This window comes from Anoplopoma fimbria, chromosome 5 (genome assembly GCF_027596085.1).
Source record: "Anoplopoma fimbria isolate UVic2021 breed Golden Eagle Sablefish chromosome 5, Afim_UVic_2022, whole genome shotgun sequence".
In the NCBI taxonomy this organism is placed as follows: Eukaryota; Metazoa; Chordata; class Actinopteri; order Perciformes; family Anoplopomatidae; genus Anoplopoma; species Anoplopoma fimbria.
The window spans coordinates 10,377,790-10,403,157 of record NC_072453.1 but is presented as its reverse complement, the minus strand read 5'-3'; the positions used below and the strand labels follow the sequence as shown (position 1 = coordinate 10,403,157).

The window sequence follows — 25,368 nt, the reverse complement described above, 5'->3', positions numbered from 1 at the left end:
GAAAAGAAAAGTCACTATAGAAGCTGAACAACAGCATCGGATGGCCAGACACCTCAGCTACTTTAAGAGAACAGTCAACGGAGACATTTGTCTGAACTCACCTGATAGGTTGAGAAACAGTCGGCGTGAAGTTGGGTGGCAGGTCTGTTCTGCATTTAGGACAACTTCTTTGCTCCTGCATCCAGTGATGGAGACACGGTGAACAGAAGACGTGCTGGCAGGGCAGGACGGCCGGCTCTTTGAACTCCAACAGGCAAACTGCGCAGGAAATACCAAACCTGTACAGAGACCAAAATATCATGAGAGATCCAATACTGCACCGTGTGATAACAAACAAAGAGATTCTAGTGATATTATTATTTAATAATAATATGTTTCTAATGTTAAAGTCCGACTGAAACACCAAATGCATGTTGTAAAGGCAGATCCTGACCTCAGATCTCTGCTGATACACTCATCATGAAAAGAATTGAGGATCCGGATCAGCTGCTGCAGTGTCTCCACCCTCCTCACATCAGGTGACTCCTGCATCAGCTGTTAGAAAATGAGAGAAAATAAATAATCTGAATCCCAACCATCTGACTGCTGACAACCACCAAAACTTTTAAATTCTGTTGTTAACTATGTTTCCTGTTTTTGGTAAGAAGTCCTTTAATGATCCTTTCTGGTTCTTCAGCATGTAAATATCACTCAAGGAGCCAAAAACCAAACAGGAAATGACTCAAGTGACCTCAAAGACACAAAAAGACTACAAAAAACACACTACAAAGAGATGCACATAGACCACAAAGATACATAAAATGACTACAGATACACAAAAGGACTACAACGAGACACAAAACATCCACAAAGAGACCATGATGACAACATAGACAATCAAAACCAACACAAAAAGACACAATATGTGGACAAAGACACACAAAACAACTACAAAGAGAGGCTAAAAAGCTGCAAGGAGACACAAAAAGATTCAAAACAACTATGAACAGGGGCAAATAACCACAATGAGGCACAGAATGACTACAAATAAACACAAAATGACTATAGAGAAACACAAAACAACCACAAAGTGACACAAAATGAGCACAGAGAGATGCATACCAACACCAAAGAGACACAAAACAACAACAAAAAGAGGCTTAATAACTATAAAGTCTGTGTATCTTGCTCCTGTGTAGGAGAGGTGGTGGGGCCTTTTGCATGTCTGTGTCCAGGGGCCTGATTCATAATCCGTCCATGGAAAGAGGCCAACTCATCTGAATTACTAATAATTAACTAATCGATCATTAGATGATTCAGGATCTGGGAGGCTTACAACCTCAGCCAAAACATTTCCTGGAGGGGAACCTCTTTCTGACATGTCAAGATGAAAACACTAAAACCATTCTACTTACGTTCAGGTGAAGGTTGCAGTGTTTCAGAGCCAGTTCTATCAGCCGTGAGTCATTCTGTATAACTCTGAAAATGACGTGCTGGATATAGGATGCAACAACCAGCATCCCGTGCCACAGTGACCTGAAAGGGCAAAATGAGGTTATAGATACAATTTAAAACCCCAAAAACTAAAAATGTTCCCTTCTGCACATTGTGACAGACTCACCTGATGGAGTCCAGATGCTGCAGACAGCCGGGGCTGCAGAGGGTTCTGTATTTCTGACCGAACACTCTGTCCAGACACGGCTGCAGAAACTCCACTCTGCTCACAAAGGTCTCGCACTCCTGCAGGGACGTCACGGTCAGCAGTTTGGTCTCTTCCACACAAACACCAAGAGCTCCAATGTCCTCCACCTGCCAAACATGGACATTTTTAGATTTCACAACTACAGGATGTAGGATTAGCTAAGGGTAAAAAAGTTATGAAGGTTTCACATCATAAACTAAACTGAGGATTTGAGGTTTGACCTGTTGATGATACCAGATAAAAAACGTGTTTTAGCAGCTTTGATTCCAACCCACTTCATAATTCATCAAAAACTAGAATTACCCCCTCGTAGTTGTCAAGTACAAGTTTATAACCATGTCTGTCCAAAATCACTTCATCATTACATCATATCAGACCTTTTTTTGTGAAATTGTCCAAACTTTTTTTCACAACCAATGAAGAGAAGTTACCATATTGTATATTATGAGGAGGAGTGACGTAGAGACACCGTACACGTCTCTGGTAGAGACCTGTCAATCAGTGTGTAGCCCCGCCCTAAAGTATACCCTGCTTTATGGTCTATTTGACTCTAAATGGACCATCATTTACTAAATGAACATCATGCTGTATTGAAGAAGACTTGAAACTAGAGATTGAGACCATAAACTCATGTTTACAATGTTTACTGAGGGAATACATCAAGAGAGAAGTAGAGTCATTTTCTCATAGACTTCTATACAACCAGAGGAGTCGCCCCCTGGTGGACATTAGGGAGAATGCACGTTTTAGGACACTTCCACACTGGCCTCACACGGCAGAACCGGAAGTTGCCACCTGGATGGACGTGATGTAACAGTTACCTTTGACCTTTGGCCACCAAAATCTGATCAGTTCATCCTTTCCTGCCTGCATTCATGAGATGGACAGACGGAAGTCGGACAGACGGACAACCCAAAAACATTTCAGTTTAGAGATTCCAAATTATTCTCACCATTTCTTGGGGCTCCCTCTTCGACCCCTGCTGAGAGACAACGGTTGCTAGCTGGGGCTGCAGCAGAAACATGTGGCAGAGAGAGTCCAGTCTGGGTGCAAAGCGTTTGGCAGCAGCCGTTATCCAAGCGGGCGAGAGCTCCGGGGCGGCACCCACGGAGGTCTGAAGCTCAGACACACAGCCCAACATCGCCCTGGAGAACACCTGTGTGAAAAGTTGAGACTATTAACCGGCTGTTCCCAAATTATTGTTCACCTTAATGTGAGGCTCCTGGCTTCTGTACCATGAGCTCGTCCTTTGACTTGATCTTCAGAGCGAGCAGCAGGAAGTCCTGGAGGTAGAGCTGTCCGTACTTCCATCGCTCCTCGTCGGAGAGTTTCTGTAAGTGACTGCCCAGCCGGCTGCTGGAGAAGCTGCTCACAAACTGGAGGATCCTCCCTGTGCCATCCTCTCTTGTTACTGAGGAACGAGTCATAAGAGCCAAAAAAAAACAACATTTAAAACCATATCATGTATACTTTAAAAGTAAAATAGAGATTATATATAGTGTGTAAAAAAGTCTAAAATGAAGGCAAACCTGGCATGAATTCAGATTCTTCCCACAAGCTTTCAAGTTGGAGTCTGATGAGCCAGCTGAACGGAGCAAAACAGGGTTGTTCTTTACCATCCAACATGAAGTAGTGATCCACAGGAACCTCCTGGTCTGACTCACTAGAAATCATAATAACCAAAGAAAAATTATGCATTTCGAGGAATAGGAAAAGGAAATCACCTAAAAGACATCATCATGCTGATTACTTACATTAAGAGAAACATTATTTGTATTACAAGTTTTCTGAAATGTTATGTTTAAACATGCAAATTAGACTTTTCATACATTTCCAGAACAGAAAATGTATCATTTGATAAAGCCAGGTTTACAATTCTTGTTTCATTTTGTTAGGAATCAAACTGTAAAGTTTGGTGTATGTAAGAGCTACTGAAGTGGAGATTTCCGGAACAGAGTCAGAGAAAAAGCTCATTTAGAGGAGAAATCTACAGACGCAAACAGAAAAAGTAGTTCAAATAAAGACCTAATTGTTGATGTTTTCTTTCCACCAGTCTGAAAGAAGACGTGCGTTGGAAGAAAAATAGACTAAAATCGCTAAATTGATCTGTGCATGAATAACAGTGTTGTTGCCTGCAGTGTCCTGCCTTAAAATCACTGTGGGAATAAAAAAGAACAAGTAATCCACAATACCTTGGTTTTTGAAGAGGTGTTAGGCCTAAAATTTGTGAATCTGCCAGGATGTCCAACCACAGCTTTACCAGGCCCTGGCTGAGCCTCTCATCAGACAGCAGGTCCAGATTTGCATATCTGTCTATAACTTCCAACATGTTGGCCAAGATTGGAGTCACGCTGGACTGAAGACAACGCCACAGGGTGTGTCTGTCAGTTAAAGACACAAAAGAGAGCTGCACTTCATCAAATCATCAACAAGAAACACTTAAAGAACTCGGGTGCTGAGTGAAAATCTAAGATCCGCAAATCATACAAAAACAAATCCCTCGATCCAGTAGCTTTATCTTTATTTTAACTTTTTAAAGTGATCTTTACCTCAGAGTTCCCCCCTCCTGCAGAGCCTGGAGTTTCTTGGCTTCTCTGCTCACCCACTCCTTAGGAGAGGCCATCGTTTCTTCTCTCTGTGCCAAAGCCTCTGCCAGTCTACTCAACAACACCTCCTGAAAGTGAGCTTTAATAGAGTATATAGTTACTATTTATCAGAAACAAATAAGAGATGCAACAAGACTGATATAGTGTATTTGCCAGAGTCAGATGTTGGCTTATGAAAGAAATCATATCATAATTCACAAAGAAGGTGATTGGTATTGATCAAAAAAATCATGTCACACATCTGCAAATACATTCTGGTGAATTCTATAGTATTATTGTTCAAACTAAAATAATTCTCACAAGATATATATCTATATTTACCTCCTATTTGCACTTTACCAGCTCCCAGAAGAGTCAGAAGGATGTGCATCCGCTGCATGCTTCGTGATGGCACACCATCAAGGTCCCTCAGCAAACCCACAGCTTTTTGGATACATGATCTCACTAAGGATAGGCTGTGGAGGTGGGCTTTATCTCCCTGTACACAAACACAGTTAAATTTGTTTTACACTAACACATATAAAGGAACGCAAGGTTTACATACTGTTAAACTCCAAACGTTTGTCTCTACCTGAGAGTCTCTTCTTGTGTTCACAGTTTCTCCATCGTAAGGTTGTTCTATTAAAGATCAAAAATACGGTTTATTTAAAAAACACTTTCTTTCCCAAAACATTTTGTAATACCCAGAAGATGTACAGTTTCTACCTGACAGTGCAGGGTTGAGTAGGTTGCTAATGAGAGTTCCACAGAAAACCAACAGGTTCAGGCTCATGTCCTCTGAATCCCTCAGGTCATCAATGTGCACTGAGTGCCAGACGCCTTTGATGCGAAAGACAAAATGTTCCTTCAGTCTTGTTATACGTAAAGTTTAATGCAGTCTATAAATAATACTACACAACATTTAATCATAACAAGCTCCAAATCCATTAAACCAGCCTAAAAAAAGGAGAACATCTTAAAACGATTGCATGAGAGTCTATGGAGCAGAACCGGATAGTTGTCGGACCCTGGTCGAAGTATTGATTATAATGCAATAATCATCATATTCCACGTGGTACTTACCTCCTTGGAAACCGATGTACTGAGATTTACTTGGGATCCTAGAAACCTTCACAATGAAAATCACCCAACAGGTCTGATCCTCCAGTGACATAAAGTAGTTCATGGTGCAATATCTAGAGGCAGATGAAATGATAAACACATCTTAACTTTCACCGAACATGCATAAAATCATATTGCAATTTATTCAGGATCTTGACATTGAGCCCTACTTTGCTGATGCTATGAGCTCATCACTGCAGTTGGATTCCTCGAGGTCCATCTGGATTAACAGGATGCGAAGAGATGGGTCAGCATCTTGAAGGAAGCCCCTGACAGAGAAAGGAGAGTAAGAGAAAGATTTTAAGACAAAAATATAATTTAAAAAGCCATGATCCTGTTATCCGAATAGTTAGTACCGTATCATGTTGCAGAAGGAGACCTCCGTGTCAAACTGGTGGAGCGAGAGCAGGAGGATCTTCTCCGTATGCAGTCCTAGAGCAGGGGCGACAACCCTGATATCTGATTTGGTTAGCAGGCTGGAGAATGTAGTTATCTGTGAAAAACATAAAGCGAACAGTGGCATAAACAATTGTGTAAAGATTTTAAAGAAGTTGCAAAAACTAAATTGGAGCAGTAGGTTGTGACCTACCTCTAGAAACTTGCTCGACCCCTGGTGCTTGTTCAGGCAATCTTCCAGGAAATTTCGGAGGGAATGGTGACGCTGTTGCTGGAAGTACATTCTCTGGAGTTTCTCCTTCTCTTGGTTGGCTAAATCTGAATACTTGAGCCTCACAACAGCGTCAGGGGTGGCACAGTTCAACAAGAGGCATTTTGCTAAGTCAAAGATCTCTTCTTCCTCGTTTTCCCCAGCGGCAACTTCCGTCTCCATCAAATCTTTGCTCTCGTCATCACAAACGTCCATTGACTCGATTCCTTGTTCTTTTCCAGCCATTTCTGTGTCCATCTCATCACCCAATTGATCGTCCTCTTTATCAGTTGCCTCTTTCTGTTGGTTGGAATTTGATTCAAGTCTTTTGTTGGGTTCATCTTCTTCCAGTGAGTCAACTTTTTCATGCTTTTCATGTTGACTTACTGCACCGCCTTCAACTTTTTGTGCTCTCCTTTCCAGTGCTTGCAGGAGAGCGCTGGCACAGGCATCGCCATGGTAGCCAACAAAAATGTCAGATTGCTTAAAATCTGCTGAGGCCTCTCCTGAGAATTCCTTCACCCATTCCTTCAGTTTGTGGAGAACCCTGTGCTGCCACGGTTCCAGGTCGGTACTCCTATCCACTCTGTGTTTTTCAAGCCTGTTGATGAGGGGCATGGGAAAGTGCTCATAGACTTTCTTCTGGTCCTCTACTACCACCAGTCTAAAGTTTGTATGGACACGACATTTGACTCTGTGGGAGCCGAGGCCGAGATCAACGTACTGCTGCTTACTGAGGTAAACATAGTACTGGTTCAAGGCATCGTACAAGCTTTCGTACAGATTTTGCATGTTGAGGAGGATGACGGTACGCCCGGTCTCCATGCACATTTTCACCCGGTTAACGTTACGGCAGATTTGGGCATATTCCTGGTCCTTTGGGAATCCCGAGCCAAAGACTATTTCAGGCGGTGCATAGTCTCCTTTGGCAAAGATTTGTTGCTGAAGGATATGGAGAGCTGCGTTGTTGGTGGTCAGCAAAAGGAGGTAACGGCTCTCCTGGCTGGTGTCAAGGGCAAGATTCTTTTTCACCATTTGCAAGGTGCTTGGTCTTGGAATTTCCGTTATGTTTTGGAGAACCTCTTGGAAAAATATGACAGGGTCAAAACCCTCTGGTTGTCCACTGAAGTTACGCAAAATGGCCTCCACCAACTGTCCACCATCTGGCTCTTGTTGTGTTGATTTGACCACGGCAAAGAGCATTTTGACGAGGCTATAATAATCCCTTAGTCCAAAGAACTGATTCTTTGTGGTGTTATTACAGATGCTCAAGAAGGCCTTTGCCAAAGGTGGGAACAGGTGTTTGATCTGCAGGAGGATTGGGTTGGAGGATGAACAAATTCCCTTGGCAGTTTCCACAAGTTCATCCTCACTTGGATCCCATCTCGACACAAAAATTCCTCTGTTCATCTTTGCTGGGTCAAGAGCCCAGTTGGAAATGCCAACAAAGCCAACTTTCATGTGTGGATCTGGCCTGTCATTGTCAATGCAACCATCCTCCAAGAGAGGATGAAGGGTCTTCAGGGGCATCTGAGGAGAATCTTCTGCAAGTCCTATCTCATCAAGCACCACCACCGATACATACTCGTCCATGTTTTTGTCCTTTTGGAAACGGGCACAGTTCCTGAATGTCCCTATGATGCCCTCCGGACTTGAGTGAGGACTGCACTGGAAGGAAACCATATGAACTTGCTTGAGTGTCTTGAACAGGTCGCAGTGGGAGTTCTGGCCCTGCATTGCATCGGCCACTACTGTTTTAGCAAGCGACTTAGAGCTGCCTGGCTTGCCAACCAGAAAGAGCGGGATCCTGAGCTCAATGCAAACCACCATGAGAAACACATTCTCTTTGAGTGCAACATTTTTGGCTATGGTCTCCCTTGTCTGTATGTTCTGAAGGAAGAAGTCCTGACAGGATGAAATCTCTTCCTGCAATGCTGTTGAATAGCAGAGAGGTTCTGGAAAGTACTGACAAATTTCAGAGAGGTACTGCTCTTTGTCCACCAGAGACGGGTAGTAGCAGACTCCAACTGATAGGATCAAGCACTTCAGTGTTTTATGAGCCGCATTGAGATGAGAGCAGTTGTTGAGAAGGACCTCGCTATGCTGGTAAAACCAAACTAGCACTTTCATAGACCTCTCCACATCTCTGAGACTCACAAAACTGCACTCGTTTTTTCGACTTCGCATGTATATCTGGGAGGCTGCCAGCACATTTGAAATGATGTCCTTGCAGTTGACTGGCAAACGATGGTCGCTAACTTGCTTCAGGACAATCTGTTTGATGTAGGAAAGTTCAGTTGAATCATTCAACTGACCAAAGTCCCAGACCAAAGAAGCCATGCTTGGAGGCAGAGGATGAACCCTGTACACCAGCTGTCGCAGAGGAACTTTGCCGAGGCGGTCTTCTGTTTCGTTTGCCTTTACCCTGTATCCTAACCCAGCACGTTCCAAACGTTTCACCATTTCAGGTGAGTGCTTCCTGTAAGGATTGCAAGCAGCTATTATTTTCAAGCCACTGTCTGCCTTCAGAGGTTCCCCTTTCATTGATTGGTCACACAGGATTTCCTTGATGGCGAAAATGGCCTCTGTGGTGTTGCCTTCGTCGAAGAACAAAATGGTGTCTAGCTTGTGCATTCTACGGTTCATATCGGCAAGTATCTCTGCCTCCCTCACCTTTCTGTAGATCATCTCTGCTGTAGTTCCACCATGTACCTTGACAAGTACCATGTTCTCTACTGGTTTTTCCTCCCTCTGCAGAGCACATAGGAAACGGACTAATCGGGTCTTCCCGCAGCCGGTCTCTCCCATGATTACAACTGGAATTCCACACCGGAATCTCATGTGTATGGCCAACATCTTCATCACATTGTCAGCAGTGAGCTCATATGTTGGGTCCGGATCAAATGTTCTGTCCATTATTCCTTTCTTTGCACCGACAACGCAGGAAATCCTTTTGATTTTGTCCGCACGTGGCAACTGATCAAAGTCTTCAGTGAGAGAGATCCTTTGCCGTTCCAAATCCTGATAAAGTCTTAGTGACATCACGTTTTCTATCAGGACCTCGTGGCTTCGAGGATCAACTGCATTGAGTGTGTTTTGCCTCTGACATATCACATTAAAGCCGAGGAAAGACATTGAGAATCGATCTGCGTTGAAGAAAATGTACGGATGAGACTCATTTTCCCAGTGCTTACGGATTGTCAGACGGGCAAGAAGATCATCCTCCAGATTGTTGTCAATGTGCAGCTTGAGACTTTCATCAGATGTATTCAGGGATGGCGAGGAAAAATCTCTTGACATTAGAATCATGAACTTCACAATGAAGCCCTTGAAACCAGGCAGCTGGTCTGCAAGAAAATCTGGATCACAGAAAACTGAGTTCTCACAGTCTTTCAGTTGCACATTGAGGAACCAGGAGAAGTTTTTCAGCTCAGCCCAAGATGGATCTTGCATTCCACAGTATTTCAGAAATTCATTGATACAATCAATGTGATTCCCCATTCTGGATCCCTCCTGGTACTTAAAAAGATCCAGATTCTTCTTCTTGCTGTAGAGTGTTAAGTACTGATAGGGTCTTTGAACCCCCTCACTGCAAAACTCCTGCTCATCCATGAGTGGATCAAAGTTCTGTTTTTTCAACACCCCTCTACTGGCCAACAACTCCTTCACCTCTTTTGGAGCCCTACAATGGATGGTAGGCAGAATGTCAAGGAGTCCAAGCTTTATCTGTGTGAGCAAATGAAACACATAGATTTATTAAATGAATAGCAGCCTGAGGACCAAACTGTATTAATATATTGCATTCAGAGATCCAAGGGACCCCAAGTTAATACAGGCTGTGGAGTATGGATTATGAAATATAAATATAAAATGCATTTAGTCTGTGAATGTTCATCTGCTTGATCTAGGAATGTACCACGGAATATTGTTCAATGTTCAATGTTCAACGTTCAATGTTCTACTCGAGCTCTATTTTCTATGGGTTTGGCATTTGTTTACAAACCCAAAAAATGATCTGCTACTGCATCATCACTTGTGCACACTGCACTTCTACCACTTATTACGAGATGCTATAAGTGATCAGTAACAGATGAAATATGAGAACATGCTGTTATTGAAAGCTGTGCCTTGACATTTCAAAAGTTCTGAAAATAGACAATGATACCTCTTTTGGCTGGTTTTGAGAGGATTTGTTTGTTCTTAGGACCTCAACGGTGATCAAATGAGCAACATTTCTTCTCCACAGCATGCCATGGCTGTCGCTCAAACAGCCCAGAACTAACAGATGGAACAGGAGCTCCTCCAGACCTGAACGAACCTGACAGGAAACGAAAGTGAAGAAGAGGACTCTCAAGTACTACCAACGACAGAACAAGTGATTTGCAGAGATTGCATACTTACTCCAGCGGTGTCAATGTGCAGGAGAACAGGGTCCTGCTCTCTCAAGGGTGCCAGTTTCTTCGACAGACTCTTAATCAAAGAGTCTATATCAACACATGGCTCAATCAGTCTGATCCGGATATGATTTGCTCTGGGAGATGTCTCCTGGAACTTCTCAAATAAACGATCCACATAAAGAGATTTCCCTATTGATGGACAAAAATATGTATTCTGTCAAGAAAAAATATGCCATGCCCCTATGTTTAATTTAAAGTTATAATGATTTTACGCGATATAATTTAACAAAACAACAGTTTTTACAAACAAATTATATTCTTCCGCTATTGTATAAGCATTTTCAGGGTCACCCTTACCAACTGCCGGGCGCACAGATGACACCGTCCAGACTGAGAGCTGATCTTGTGGGAACGTGTTTTGAGTGAAGTGGTGATGTAGATATTTCCGAGCAGTCTCTGCTGTTAGACTCACACCAGCCTGTACTTTGTCATTGCTGAAGTAAGACGGCACATATCTGTGCTGGTGCTCAACCGGACTGACTATTATCAAGCGATAATGCGGATTGCAGCTTCTCTCAAGACCCTCGACGAGCTCCCCCAAGGCTACGCTGACATCATATCCCAGCAACCCTGGATTGACGAGAGAGTATATCTTCTGCCAGTTTTGTCCGGCAACTTGGCCGAGAGCTCGGCGGAGAAAGATCTCCACCTCCTCCTCTGTGGTTTCCTCTCTGCAGACTAGAACCTCGTCAGTAGACGGCAGAGGCTGCTCTGGACTCTGCATGTAGAAAGACAGGACGGTGGTGAAAACTTCTGCACCGGGACAAAGCACAAGATTGGGCCTCCCCTCCTGGAAGACCGGTGGAAGGTTCCTGATCATGTGCTGCTGGTTCATTTCAGAGAGGCAGGAGAGGAAGTGGGCCAGAGACGAGATGTCCAAGTACTCGTTGAGGTACTTTGGCATGTCATCCTTGAATTTACACCACAGTTCTTCAAGACTGTCCTCATTGAATATTGAGCCATCTGCCGCATTCTCATCACATTTCGTCACACCATCATCTTCATCCTCTGAAGAAAACTCCATCAAATCCTGAGCATCTTCCATGTCCTCTTCAGAGTGTCCTGATGAAGCTGGCGTTAAGTCCATTAAAGGAACGAACTCCAGTTGATCTTCGTTGTCAGACTCAACGTTTTCCAGTTCATCATACTTTGATTTCAGACTTTCTGCGTTAGTGTAAGCGACTCTGACATCAGTTAGGGTGCACTGAGGCTTTATGGGAAAAAGCAAAAGCCATAACTGTGGAGGAACTGGCACCTGCCGGTGACACACTTTGTGTATCCAGTGGCACAGGTACACCACCTGCTCTGAGGTGTAGTGGTTCAGCAGGTTGAACTTGGAGCGCATCTCCCCGATGAAGGAGCCCCATTCCTTTTGGCAGTTATCCATGGAGTGAGCCAGCGTTTGCAGCTGCTCGGTCACCTCGCCGTCGTACGTCATCTCTTTACCCTGCAGGGATAAGAAGGTGGCTTTGATGCACGGCTGCTGTTGTGGGCAGCACTCGACCTCGGCATGCCAGTCCCTGAAGAGCATGTTGCCGGAATTCTGCATCTGAAGAAGGATGGTGCCCAGTCGCTGAACTCCTTCAAAAACCTAGAGTGCATGTGGACAGGAGAGTACAGATTAATGCAGTTAATCTCAGAAGATAAACAAGACTGCACACTTTGGTTTTAGAGGCCTTAACACACTTTTTCGTGTGATTAATACGCTCGTCAATATATTTTTGGGAGCTCTCGCATCTTGAATAAAAACCAGCAGGAACTCAAATATCACTGAGAGCATTACACTTAAAGGAAACTCAATAAATTAGCTTGCTTTAGCTTTTAGCGTCTGTCAGAAAGGGCCGAAGGCATCATAGCAACAGCCTTGACGACAAGACATTGATTGATTGAAATGCCACTGACCTCTGTGAACCTGTTGACCTGCTCTCTGCCGTGCTCCCCTTTGGAGGACATGAGCATGAGTTTGTTCTGTAGCTCCAGCAGGTCCTCCAGCTTGTAGCTCTTCTCCTCTGAGCCCCTTCTCACTGTGACCGCCACCATGTTTCGTAGACATCTCTGCAAGAAAGTGAAAACCATATATAACTTAAATAATTAAGACAAAGTCTGTCAGCATGGCCCTACATCTTGGTATATTTTAGTTATGTGTTTATTCATTATTTATTTTAGGATTTAAAATACAAAACACAAATCAGCACAAGCACAATTGTATTTATTCTGCCTTCCACACATTTTTTTAAAGTAGGTAAGTTTGTACATTTTGAGAGAGGTAAAGTGGGCACACAAGTTAAGTTAAGTAGTACTTTTAAAGCTTTGTGAAACTCTGCCCAGAAGGGTTTAATAGCTGGATGCTGGACAAAATATATGCCAGAGATTTGCTTCCCAACACGTGGGAGTTGGTGCATTTACACTGAAATATACACACATCTAAAAAGGTCCTCATTGATATTGAGAGATTACCTTCTCTCTCCCATATTACTTTCATTTATTCTGTAGTGTGGGATATTGTTTTGCCATGATGCCTTTATAGAGATAACACCCATATTTTGGTAGGCATCCAAAAGAATTCTCAGTGTTGGATCGTCAACGTGTGTTTTAATTATAATGTTGTGTTCAAAATGATTGCATACCAAAAGATATCTATAAAAATCATTTTTTCCCCCAGGTTTTCAAAGTCCCTTAACCGTCCCTTTTCTGTTGACTTATCTTTCAATGACCTTTAACTGACCTTCTCCGTGTTGTGAGCAGACCATCCGATGTGATAAACTCCATGAGCATTGATAGAAGAAGCCAGGGAGAGAGAGGACTGCTCCACAGAGCCGTGGGTCTCCTTCAGTGCTATCAGCCAGCTCAACAAGCGATTCGACTCTCTCTGGAAAAACAATCGGCATCGTCATCACTCCGCCACAGAAACAGGGCTTTATGTCACCGCACTACGGGAGAGGTCCTTACCAGTTTGTCTGGCAGCTTGTCGTCTCTGTTTTGGGTGTCCCACACCTGCTGAGCACACTTCATGAACTCCTCAAAGCCAGCGTGAGTGGGGAGGGCGTAGAGCAGAGGGGCGTAGCCCATCACCGCGTCATGGAAACAGGCCACCTGGTCGATCTCCGTGTCGTTCTCTCCGGCAGATATGGAAGCTAAGTCGACATACACCTTCACCTCGCTCATATCTGTTGTAAGGGGCAGAATGGTGAGCATGCAAATAAACATGATGTATGTTTTTGCATTAATGTGGAGATTTTTTTTGCTATCCTCACTTTTAAGGTTCTCTCTGACCCAGCAGACCAGAGTTTGGCTCGCTAGAAACTCCTTTAGACCGGAAGTGTGCTGCTTGGTGACGGTGGAGAGTCGCCGTTTGGCACGAAGCAGGTCGTCGCTGAGGGACCCCAGAGCCCTCTGCTTAAATGTGTCTTCTTCCTGTTTGACAGGAGGGGCACATAATTCAAAGATTATACATTTTCTTCAAAAGGAAATCAGGAGAAAAAAGTGTGTTTGCATCTGCAAAGCTAATAAATATGCAGATGTGTGTGATCTTTTAAAGGTGTTTATAAGAGACTATGCACATTTATTTGGAAACCAACATAAAATGTCCTGCGACCCGCCAAATGTCGCTTTTCACCTCTTGATATTCACTTATATATATTTTGAAAAGTTCTTAAATTAGAATTATGAATAAAAATGATAAAGATAAACATGAATAACAAGATTGTGCTTTCTTCTAGCAACAACTTCATAAGACTTACCAGTTGGCTGAGAGTGCTGATTTCTGCAAAGTTCCCCGTAAGCTTCATTTTCTCAGCTATTCTCAGCATTGCACCGGCTGCAGCCGCTGCCTCGTGCAGCTGTCGGTACTCCTGGATCTGAGCCAGTCTCTGATCCACCCAGCTCTCCTCGGGTTTGGACCGTCCCGACTCACAAACCGCTTCGGCCATCAGACGCAGCTCCCTCTTCATCAGCTTCCCGTCTCCCTGGTCCCCAGACTCCACCAAAACCTGATCCAGCTGCTTGAAAGTGATGTTAGCGTTTGCGAAGCCGACACCCAGCTGACAGAACTCCGTCAGCAGTGGCTTCCAGATGTTGTCACAGATCTGTGTCAGTGTGACTGGAACAGGAGATGAACCGGTTGGCCTCGTTGACGCCAAAGACGCCGCCCCCTTTTCCCAGCGGGACAGAACCAGGTTGCTGTGATGCAGTTTGTGCATCTCGCTTGCCATTTTCAGGACATCCAGACTGGTTTTATACCAGAGGACCTGGGAGGGGCCCGTCTTACCCAGCTTCCCATCAGAGCCAAAGGACTGAACCAGCACCAGTTTGTTCAGGCTCACCGTCTGGACATCTGCACTGTGCTGCTTCACCAGAGTACACATCTCAGGAACTGGATAAATAAGAACCAGGTTAACGGACAATAAAACCATAAATCATAACCAAAAGTTCTGTCAATTAAAGGACCGGTGTGTAGCATTTCAGGGGGTTTATTAAATGTAACATAATATTCATAACTGTGTTTTCATTAGTGTTTTATCACTTGGAACTATGAACCGTTAGAATGAGACACTCATATCTACAAACCGTACGGAGGCGGAGTTCGACATGTTGCATCACCTCGTAACCAAACACTGACTCTATAGAGAGATTTTTTATGTTTTTCAAGTTACCTGAAGGTAGGGATGCCCAATAATCCAATATGACAATTTATCGTCTCTCAATTACATGGTACTGTGATTAAATAATTTATCTAGATATTTTTATACACAATTCCGTCATCTGAATTGATAATAATAACAACACACTAACTCAAATTTCTCAGAAAATCTGATTTTTTTTAAACTCAAGCTCTTAATAAAATGAGAAAATATTCAACACCTTCATTTGTAAAGTACTTAACTCACAAAATAGTTAATGATATCACAGTAGAATTTTGAAGCACAGACAGAAGCGGTATATATCATCGTCATATAATAATTTTTCCAATATAAATGCTTGTGAAGGGCTAGATCACTGGTATGGCAACTGCATGGCATTATTTCAAACCATCCCAGAGTCAATGATGTCACCTAATCCTACACACTGCCCCTTTAACATAATTTAAGATGAATTGGTTCTCATTCCTCTAGTGATACTCACCTGTGATGCTCTCTGTAACCTTTCTTATCATCTTAATCAGTGTCTCCATCTGCTCTTTCCGCTGCATGAAAGAGTCCAAATCCTTCTCTCTCTGAGCCAAAACAACGTCTGCATCGACGTGAACCACCTCAGATTTGGTGCTTTTCTTGTCTGTGGACGACACAATGCAGCCGTTATTTATAAATATTATATTACTCTTATCTAGTAATCATGGAAGGATTTGTATTTGTTTTAAAGCTCTTACACTGCTGATGAAGCCTCTTGAACTCCTTCCTATATTTCAGGCAGGTCTGCAGGTGTCCCAGCGTCACGTGTCCCTGAAGCAGAGACTCCACCAGAGAGTGCAGAGCAGAGATACAGCTGGTGACGACCTGCCCTGCAGTGTCATCCACCTGGATCGACCTCCATTCTCCTGGAAAACAACGACATCGTCACCATTAGAAGGCTATTACACTCAAGGAAATAAGACGAAACATGTACAGAAATGGATAATATAATGAATGAAATGAAGTACTGTGAGACAGCAGGTGGTTCATGGCGGACTGATCGTCGAGCAGCTGGACTACAGAGTTGTCTCTGAATCGTTCTGCTGATTCAACCACAACAGCAGAGATGACAACTTCTGGAGGGTCCTTCATGCTACGCATCAGGTCTCCCTCCTTCCCTCTCTGAACACATGAACACATCATTTATTTGACTTTATCATTATTTTGCTTTTAACTTATTTGTTTGTTCAGTGAAACATTGCATTTCATTGTTTGAGGTATGACAACTTAAACACCCAACATCTGGATGGGGGATCAAATTAAGGCGAGACACTACAGGTCAAAACATCCTTATTAATGCACCAATCAAATTAGAGATTATATGCTATTACGCTTTTATAGCACGTCTTATTTCAGACTAGTGGAAAGAAAACCTCCAAAATACACATTTTTGCATTTATTTTACTTCTTTGTCTATTTGCGTCTGTAGATTTCTCCTAAATTCCCCCAAAGTTACCATTAGATGCCTCATTTGCATAATTAAACATAACTTGTAATACAAAAAATACTTGTTACATCATTTACTTGTAGTCTCTACACTTAAAGTAGGGTTTTTTTCTGCAGACATGTATTAATATCTATTATTAGACATTAATATGACCTGTACCTGGCAGATTGACTTGATAGCAGACAGACACAGCTCGTCGAAACACGTCTGTACAACATCGCCGCTTTTCCTTATAGCTGCCAAGGACAACGGAAGGCAGCAGAGCAGAACTTTATCCTCATCAGCAGCCTGCAAAGAAACAGTTCAGACGTGCTGGAGAAGACAGCGTTTACCTGCTGGGACTAGACTCCTGTAGACCAACGTCCTTCTGAACCTCACATGTCTCTAAAACAATAAGAATTATGTCTATTTTACACTGATCAATAAACGATCGCTGACCTGGGAGATCCTCTTCATCAGGTCTCTTCTCAGGCTCGACGTCCAATGGGAGGAAACTTCTTCAAGGGAGCAGTCGGCCTTCAGCAGAGCATCCCACATCTGATTCAACACAGTTATTATCATGAGAGGGTCATACCTGGTTTAACAGCATGATTTAAGTAAAACAAACGTGGTCATCATGTTCCTTTTGTTTATTATAAAAAAAATCAGGTCCATTCATCTTTTCGTTTTCCTAAGTAAAAACATCTGCAGTGCAAACAAAAAATCTGAGGACCACCTTCCCAAATAAATGTGAAAAACAATAACAAAACGTGAAAAAACAAACGGATAAACAAACTGAGCTGTAAATGTGTTTTATGCCATCGTCAGTTGTAATGACCAAAATAAATATTCTGCTTACCCTTAGCATCACTCCCAGTATGAATCCTAACTTAACACGCTTTTGAGCTTTTACTGGAGTAGAGTTTTCTCCAACATCACTTTTAAGATTAAAAAAACAATTAATTTTGTGTCACTGCGTGCGAGGGAATTTTAGCTAGCTAACATTGAAAACACATCAAATGATGTGTTTTGATTTAAACGTACCTGGTGATTGAAATGATGCATTTTAATTTGACATCTTTCCAAATATGGTTACTTTTGTTCATATAACCCAAGATGGCGGCGGCGAAATAGCCAAACTCAAGGCTTCAAAACAGCCGTCCACAAACCAATGGATGATGTCACAACGACTACGTTCACTTCTTATATACAGTCTTTGGTTTGGGTTCATAAAATCAGCGTGAAAGGGGTTCAAACTTATTTTATTTTTGAAAAATCTGGATTATTTGAGGTAGAATAACTGAAAACGGTTAGCCTTAAACTAAGCCCCAGTAAAAACATAAACTGTTGGACTGCGTACCTCAATTTCCTTTGGATAGCTGAGTGTTTTTGACGTCACAAGGGGTTTTTGCAGCAGTTCATCTCTCCACTGTCTGATTCCCTCCTGCACTGCCTTTAGTTTCTGCTTTAATGTCTCAAAGTCATCGTCTGAGGACTAAAAGACACAAAAGGACAACAGTCAGTTAAAGTTGCTGTCCCATAATGAGGCAGAGGAGCACATGACTAACAGATTATTACCTCTTTCCTCAGTTTGGCCTCCAACATCTCTGCCAGTTTCATCACTAGCTGGTAGGACAGGACAGCGGCCTCGTAAGACTGGACGAGTCGCACAACTTGGCATGTGTACTTCAGCACACTGATGCTGCTCATGAAGGCTGGCTTGATATCTCCACCTTCAATCATTCTACAGACACAAAGCAAAGAGTTACAGAGAGCACCAACAACAAGATGCATCAGTGGGAATGTCTCAGACGTCCTCACCTGTCCTTCTCTTTGTCCACCTTCAGCAGTATGTGGCTCAGGATTTTCTGAGTGTGCTGCACGTAGAAAAAAAATCCATAAATGTTCATTTTGAAGTTAAAATAAAGTTATTTTAAATGTTAAATATTGTCATGTATTTTTTTTTTCTCCCACCTTTACATTCCCCTCTGCTCGGTTGTTGTCACATTGTCGCAGCCTGTACAACAGACTCTGGATCAGGTGTTCTGCAGGTAATCCCGTCTGGTCGGAAAATTTAGGAAGATCCTCGAATGCGACCAGAGAAGACCAGCTCATCCGGAGCAGAGGCATTTCTTTAGCCAAAGCTAAGTGTGTCTGGATCAGACTCAGCATCACCCTGTGAAACAGTACAGTGTTATTGAATGAGTTTGCCTCTCTGCAGGGATGACGTATTTCTGTGATGCTAACAGAAGTTAGCATCACGCTGGTTCCCTCAACCAAAAACCAATAAAATGTTTCCATTGGATTTTGGATTATTAACTGTATGTAGTTATTTTAAGGCCAGGCGTTTTGTTACCTAAATCTAACTTTAATTTAAAAAAAACAAAAACAAAGTTGTGCATTGGTACAGCAAAAAAACAGACAGTTAGATCGCATTTCATGACTATTTTCACAAACTGCCGTGAGACTCTGTTGAGAATTAAAATACTTTGCACTAAAATGTCAAGATTTGGACCTGAATCCATCAACAACATTACTAGAAACACATGTACTTCGGGTTTAGTTACTTTAATAAATATGATGCTCTGCTTCAGGAAAGGAAAGGTTGCTTTGAGATAAACTCACTGTCTTTTGTCAGGGCTGGACTGTATATTCTCCCTGAACCTGCGGAAATTGACATTTTGAAGTCCCGACCAGGTCTCCTCCTCCACAGCTGGACCCACCCTCATGGCGTCGGCTCCCGGCTGTCTGAGCCTGAAGAGCAGAGGAACGAGCAGGACGAGCTCGGACACCCTCTGCTGTGCACAGTGGTTTATCAGACCCAACACCACGCTGACGGGACAAAAGGGTAGAGTGAGAATGTTTTACACAAGGTCAACAAACACCTCCGATAAAGGTCATGAGTCATTTTAGAAGACAGTTAAAGTAAGTAGACCTCATTTTTTAAGCTTTGGTGAGACTCACTGTTGTGGATGTTGGAGAGAACTGATCAACAGGTCCAGGTTTGTCTTGTCCGTTGCGGCCTCTGAGGACACCAGGAGACACAGATCAGCCCAGCCTTTCATTCCGAGGTTGATGCTAAACTTTCTGGTGACCATGAACACAGAAAGGCCCTGAACGAGAGGACCGCTGCTCCTCCAGCCGCCGGGGAGTTTCTCCTTCGGCTCGCCTTTTAAGATCTGAACCAACTTCTCCGCAATCAGTTCAGATGTCTGTAAATAAAAAATAAAATAAAAATCATGTTGTTACTGGTGGAATATTGGATTTATTATATATTGAATACTTCTTGTTGCACCTACCATGACTATGGGAGGTTGTGAACCGTCTGGGAATGTCATCCTTGTGTGTGCAGAACCGAGACTCCACATAAAATGCATCAAGCTGTCACACAAGCTCTCGGTGCTCTGTTTGTCTGACGGGGACCAGTTCAGGAAGATTCTGTCCAGCAGACTCCTCGCCGAGGCCTGCCATGCGTCTGATATTTCAACACCTTTTGATTTCTGCCAGCCGAATATATTAAGGCCCCTTCGCCAAAAACCATGCGTGTCCTGACGAGCGATGAAGCCTTCGTAAAGGTGCAACTCTACAGGAAACATGGGCAGGTTGATCTTAAAGACTCAGACCTACAGGTGTGTGTTGACGTGCTGAAGCTAAATTACTTGCTTGTCTTACCTTTCATGTTCCGGTCGAATGGAATTTGAATGTTTCTCGTGGTAATTCCTTGAATCTGTTTGTCTCGTTGCTTGACTTCGTACCAATAACTCCACCGTTCACCTCTCCTCAAGTCCTTTTCTTCAACGGAAAGAGTTGCTTCTACCAGATATCCATGTTTTAGTCCACTGAAGTCAAAATAATGAACATTTGTTATAATCACAACTTTACTGAAGTGACTCACTATCAGGTACTCCAGCACATTTGATTTAAAGCAAAGTTTGTTGACAGTGTGAGAGATGAAGTCCAACACACACATTGATCCTGAATATACAATCAAGACAAGCAGGGAGTCTGCAGGGCTTTAAACCAAGTCGGATCCACGGAGAAGTGGATGCAGTCGTCGTGACGTCACCCATTTCTTTGTAGTCTGCCATTTTGAAGACTTGCGTTCAGCAATTTGGTCGTCCCCATCCTGTTTTTTTTGCAACCAGCGAACAGAAATTACCATATTTGGACTGTGAAGGAGTGACGTAGAGACACCGAATACATCTCTGGTAGAGACCTGTCAATCAGTGTGTAGCCCCACCCTAAAGCATACCCTGCTTTATGGTCTATTTGACTCTAAATGGACCATCATTTACTAAATGAACATCATGCTGTATTGAAGAAGACTTGAAACTAGAGATTGAGACCATAAACTCATGTTTACAAAGTTTATTCACATTTAAGAAGTTGGAATCAGAGGATTTTGACTTTTTACCTTTAAAAAATTACTCTAATTACTCTAAATTAATTTAATAGTTGACAGCTAATGGATAGATCATTGCAGCTCTACATGTATTATTGGCTTTCTTTTGGACATTTGCAGACGAGTTATAAACTGATGCTGATTGTCACTATCTGTGTACATCTCCTATTTTGGACCTGTCATGTTAAAACAGGAATGTTCCCAAACCAGCTGCTTAAAAAGAAAACACACTGTTGCTTTAAAGCAGCAGTGTGTATTCAAATATTGTACTTAATGTGGCAACAGTTACTGAAAAAGTAGAATATTTCCCTCTGGAAAGAAGGGAAGTAGAGGTAGAAAGTACCATAAAAGGGTACTCTTAACTACAAGTACCTCAATGTGGTACTTAAGTAAATTTACTTATTCCACTCCTACTTCTAAGTCACCTGTAAGGATGAAAAAGGCTACAGCTTCGACGCGGTAAATCTGATGTGAACGTAAACACCCTTAAATTAAAGCTGAGAGTCAAAACTTTAAATTCAAAGTTGTCTTTTAAATCAAACTTGTTGGAGCCCAAATGACCATTTCTGTGTATGAAAGCTCAAACAATCAAAACTCACACGAAATGCGTCATCTTGAAGGGTTGAAACCCTCCCTCATAACACATAAGAAGCTTGTCGTGGTCTTGGTTGAAGCGGAACGTTTTGTCCAGCACAGCGTAGATGTGGACGGTGAAGGTGGGAGCAGAAGGTGGAGGCCTCACTGGACTTCGGTCGCTGCAGAGAGAGAATAAATCACGTTTACCCTCCGAGGTTCAACAGCAGTATTTAATGTAGCTGTTACAGGTTTTGTTTCGATTTGTTACATGTGTCGGTCAAAACTCTGGTCACATTGTCAAAACTCTTCACAGAGTCAGTGAAACAGAAGTCTATTTAGACCAAACTTTTAATCATTTATTCATTGCTTTCACACAAAATGCATGCAATGACTCTCTTTTTCTCATTCATACTCAACCAACCTGCATAACACTTTATATTTGCTTTATCAAAGCTTACCACACTGTTTTCAAAACAGAAGCTTTAATGACTTTTCACTTAAAACAGCCTTTCATTATAGCAGAGGAATAACACATTTTCCTTTTATTGACTGTACTAAAGTATGTGTCACAAGAATTAATCAGAAATGCAGCAATTCGCTTCAATATCCTTTATTTTTTTTAATATATATTTCAATAGTTACTGCAGAAATGCATGAGACTTGTCAAAATTCTTTTTTGAACAGTTTTGAAAACAATGTTATATATAAATATAAAGAGTTTTGCAGGTTGGTAAAATGTGGTCATTGCATGCAATTTGTGTGAAAGCAATGAATAAATGATTTGAAGTTCAGTCCACATAGACTTCTGTTCCACTGAAGAGTTTTGACAATGTGACTTCAGTTTTGATCAATGCAAAAAATCAATGTGTTTTCTAAAGTCAGTGTGTTATTAGTGGCATTGTTTCCTCTCTGAGTGAGAATTGCTTCCAGTGTTTTGGTCCATTAATCTTATTTTTCTGACATCTGTAAGGTGTTTTTATGGTTCGAGTGAGTTTTAGAGTTGAGATTTACTATTTTTTTAATAAGTGTCTTCAGTATTGACTGATGCTTGTTAGCTATTTAAAAAAAAAAACCTGTAACATGAATCTTACCGAGAGCTTTGGGATGGTTTTGTGTTTTTATCTGCAGCTTTGGAATCTTCCATGTTCCCTCCGTCTCCAGACACAACTTTGGCGTAGGACATCCCTTTGGCGTCTTTTTTTTGGGCCTCACTCGAGGCTCCTGCACTTTGATTCTCCTCTTTAGACTTTGACTCTTTCTCGGGGTTTTGATCCTTTGATGAATCTGAAGGCGCCCCTTTGTCGTCTGGATTTTCATTTTGCTTCAACAGCGTCTCCGCTGCATCTTTTGTGGCATCAGGTGTGAGTTCGTCTCCCTTCAGCTGCGTCTCAGCCTCGTTCTTCTTCTTCTTCTTCTTCGTCGTCTTTTCGTCGATGGTGTCGCCTCGTTCTGCACCAGAGAAGTCTGTCTGTGTTTCCTTGGTGCTCTGACAAACACCTGGAGTTTGTGTGAATTTGTTTGTACCTTTATGTTTCCGTGTTTGAGTCTGAGCGTGCACCATCTTGGCGTCTTCGTGGCGTTGTTCTCCCACAGTTTGCTCGCTGTCTTTGGCTACATGTTGAGCTTCTGTCTCCTCTGTTCTCTCCTCCGTTCTCTCCTCCGTTTGGCTGCTTGTCGTCTCCACCTCCTCCGTCTCTCCCTTACTTTTCGATTCTGCATCCTCTTTAACGCTGGAGACGCTCTTACTTCTTCTCTGATTTCTCTTCTTCCTCCTCTCTTTGTCTTTGCTCTTCCTGCTGGAGCTGCCAGGTCCTCGTTCCTGGAACACACAAATAAACGTGATGTCAAACTGAGGATCTGCTTTTAAATGATGTATCTGTTCGTACGGCTGCATTTCTACCTTGTTTCTTTTCCGGCGTTTTTTGGTCACACCACCCTCCATCTTGTTGGAACCAGCGTTGCTGTTGGTGTTTCCAGCTCCGTCCTCCATCTCTAGGGGACTGTTTTCCTCAGGGGAGTCCCTGGTCCCCTGTTATCGGTCTCTGAATACAAACAAAAACACATGCAGTTACACCCTCCATGTCAAAGTCAGTCAGTTAGATTATAGTCAGTAAGGGAGGGGCAAGAAGAGACATGTTTACAAGTACAACTCTTCCTCCTTTGTACAATCATTTATTACTTTAAGATATGATGCCACTATCATAAACTCTTTATGACACATGAGTTAGTCTGTAATACACTTATCCATTATTGATATTATCAATAAATATTATTTATTGATAATAACAATTCTTCTTTTTTTAATACATTTTTTTATTTTTTATTTTTCACATTAGGATTTTTTCTTTTCTAAACAATAAAATAGACTTAATTGTTTTCATCCGAGTTAATTTTCAGTAAGTTACTCAAAGAGGTGATTATGTCATAAAATAATAATTAAATCAGTATTGTGTTTTGGTTGCATCACCTGTCGGTAAAGGAAGATGCTCAGCTGTAATATTCTGCATTCAATATAAAACATAAGTTTGCTGTTGTTCACTTACCTTCTCAGTTTCAGGTCGACTCTTCCAGTCTGTCAGAAAGATTGAGGAAATGTTTATTATATTTGTCGTAAAGTCCCGTATGTAACTTCTAGGGAGCGTCGCGAAGTTCGTCCACTTCTCTGAAATTCTCGGTTATTTTTCGACCTAAACTGTCTCTAAGTTTACTGCAATAATTAGTAAAACAAGACCCGATATTTAAATCATCTTTGACACAGTTCTGGTTAAAAACATCCCCGGTTAATGGACGCTGTTGAACGTTTTTCGGTTTTGATTAAGTAACTAATTTCTTGACGGTCCCTAAAGCAGAACTCGTCCTTTCAGTTTCATTTCTCTCAGACACTCATCAAACAAGAAACTTATGCTGCGTTCAGGTGCTCGTCGGAAGTTTTCAGTTTCTATATCGGCAGTCTTGAAACCTATGATTTGTCCAGGTTTTTATTGATTTAGGATTTCAGTGCTTTTTATTTTTGTATATAACATAAGGTTGTTTTTTTTATATATATAACAAAAGCTAAATGTAACCATGTTTCTTAAAGTATGACGCCAGCGGTGAAATTTAAACAATTATTATTCACACACATAATACTACTTTATGGGCCTTCTTGTACCACACTAACATATATATTGTACAAATATTTTTTCAGTAAGTTTTATTGTAATGTTATTATTTCTTGACTTTTGCAGGACTTATTATTTGATTATTCTCCTACTATGTTTTTTTGGTATTTACCAAAACACCAAGGGAAATTCCTTGCATGTAAAAAAATGACTAAATCTGAATCTTATTCTATATTAAATTTTTTCAAAGTTTTATTTGAGAGCTGTACTTTTAAAAAACTGCTTCCTGTCACCAGATTGCACACATAGATCCTGTAAAGCATACATTGTTAAAGTATTCAGCAGTGAAATATAACATTCTCACACATCATTAACAATTTACAGTGATCTATACAAGGCCATTTACTGCAATTATTGGTATTTAAAAAAAAAAACTTTTGCTTATGCATCCTTCATACTTTTACTTAAGTAACATTTTTATTGCAGTATTGAGTATTTTTATATTGTGCATTATTCTGGTGGTAAATTACCTGCAACAGATCAGACATAATCATCAATAAGGTGATATAATAATAATATATAATAATATATAATATAAATCATGATAATAAGAGTTATTGTGTGCATGCTGCTGCTGAAATCCTGGTTATTGACATGAAAAGCATTTGTTATTTTTGACACAGTTGTTTTCCATAACCAGATTAA

At 41.8% G+C, this 25,368-nt stretch overlaps 1 protein-coding gene across 1 annotated transcript in view; it reads right to left on the bottom strand.

Moving 5' to 3' along the window:
* Positions 1 to 24,141, bottom strand: part of rnf213b (ring finger protein 213b) — a 39,938-nt gene extending 15,797 nt beyond the window's left edge. The window contains exons 1-41 of the mRNA XM_054598946.1: positions 24,106 to 24,141; positions 23,463 to 23,604; positions 22,654 to 23,381; positions 21,586 to 21,741; positions 20,257 to 20,423; positions 19,884 to 20,167; positions 19,549 to 19,796; positions 19,210 to 19,416; positions 18,559 to 18,760; positions 18,406 to 18,461; positions 18,163 to 18,328; positions 17,945 to 18,079; positions 17,044 to 17,142; positions 16,765 to 16,893; positions 16,127 to 16,280; positions 15,857 to 16,024; positions 15,613 to 15,762; positions 14,232 to 14,863; positions 13,746 to 13,905; positions 13,441 to 13,658; positions 13,217 to 13,360; positions 12,394 to 12,546; positions 10,789 to 12,082; positions 10,436 to 10,620; positions 10,200 to 10,352; positions 5,978 to 9,760; positions 5,745 to 5,881; positions 5,559 to 5,657; positions 5,350 to 5,462; positions 4,993 to 5,106; positions 4,859 to 4,905; positions 4,609 to 4,765; positions 4,231 to 4,366; positions 3,874 to 4,062; positions 3,211 to 3,344; positions 2,917 to 3,092; positions 2,634 to 2,837; positions 1,601 to 1,788; positions 1,395 to 1,515; positions 434 to 534; positions 102 to 278 (exon numbers count right to left, since the gene is read on the bottom strand). Coding sequence (XP_054454921.1) covers positions 102 to 278; positions 434 to 534; positions 1,395 to 1,515; positions 1,601 to 1,788; positions 2,634 to 2,837; positions 2,917 to 3,092; positions 3,211 to 3,344; positions 3,874 to 4,062; positions 4,231 to 4,366; positions 4,609 to 4,765; positions 4,859 to 4,905; positions 4,993 to 5,106; positions 5,350 to 5,462; positions 5,559 to 5,657; positions 5,745 to 5,881; positions 5,978 to 9,760; positions 10,200 to 10,352; positions 10,436 to 10,620; positions 10,789 to 12,082; positions 12,394 to 12,546; positions 13,217 to 13,360; positions 13,441 to 13,658; positions 13,746 to 13,905; positions 14,232 to 14,863; positions 15,613 to 15,762; positions 15,857 to 16,024; positions 16,127 to 16,280; positions 16,765 to 16,893; positions 17,044 to 17,142; positions 17,945 to 18,079; positions 18,163 to 18,328; positions 18,406 to 18,461; positions 18,559 to 18,760; positions 19,210 to 19,416; positions 19,549 to 19,796; positions 19,884 to 20,167; positions 20,257 to 20,423; positions 21,586 to 21,741; positions 22,654 to 23,381; positions 23,463 to 23,552 — 11,954 coding nt within the window. The 5' untranslated portion in view covers positions 23,553 to 23,604; positions 24,106 to 24,141. The remainder of the gene's footprint in view (positions 1 to 101; positions 279 to 433; positions 535 to 1,394; positions 1,516 to 1,600; positions 1,789 to 2,633; positions 2,838 to 2,916; positions 3,093 to 3,210; positions 3,345 to 3,873; positions 4,063 to 4,230; positions 4,367 to 4,608; positions 4,766 to 4,858; positions 4,906 to 4,992; positions 5,107 to 5,349; positions 5,463 to 5,558; positions 5,658 to 5,744; positions 5,882 to 5,977; positions 9,761 to 10,199; positions 10,353 to 10,435; positions 10,621 to 10,788; positions 12,083 to 12,393; positions 12,547 to 13,216; positions 13,361 to 13,440; positions 13,659 to 13,745; positions 13,906 to 14,231; positions 14,864 to 15,612; positions 15,763 to 15,856; positions 16,025 to 16,126; positions 16,281 to 16,764; positions 16,894 to 17,043; positions 17,143 to 17,944; positions 18,080 to 18,162; positions 18,329 to 18,405; positions 18,462 to 18,558; positions 18,761 to 19,209; positions 19,417 to 19,548; positions 19,797 to 19,883; positions 20,168 to 20,256; positions 20,424 to 21,585; positions 21,742 to 22,653; positions 23,382 to 23,462; positions 23,605 to 24,105) is intronic.
* Positions 24,142 to 25,368: the final 1,227 nt, after the last annotated feature.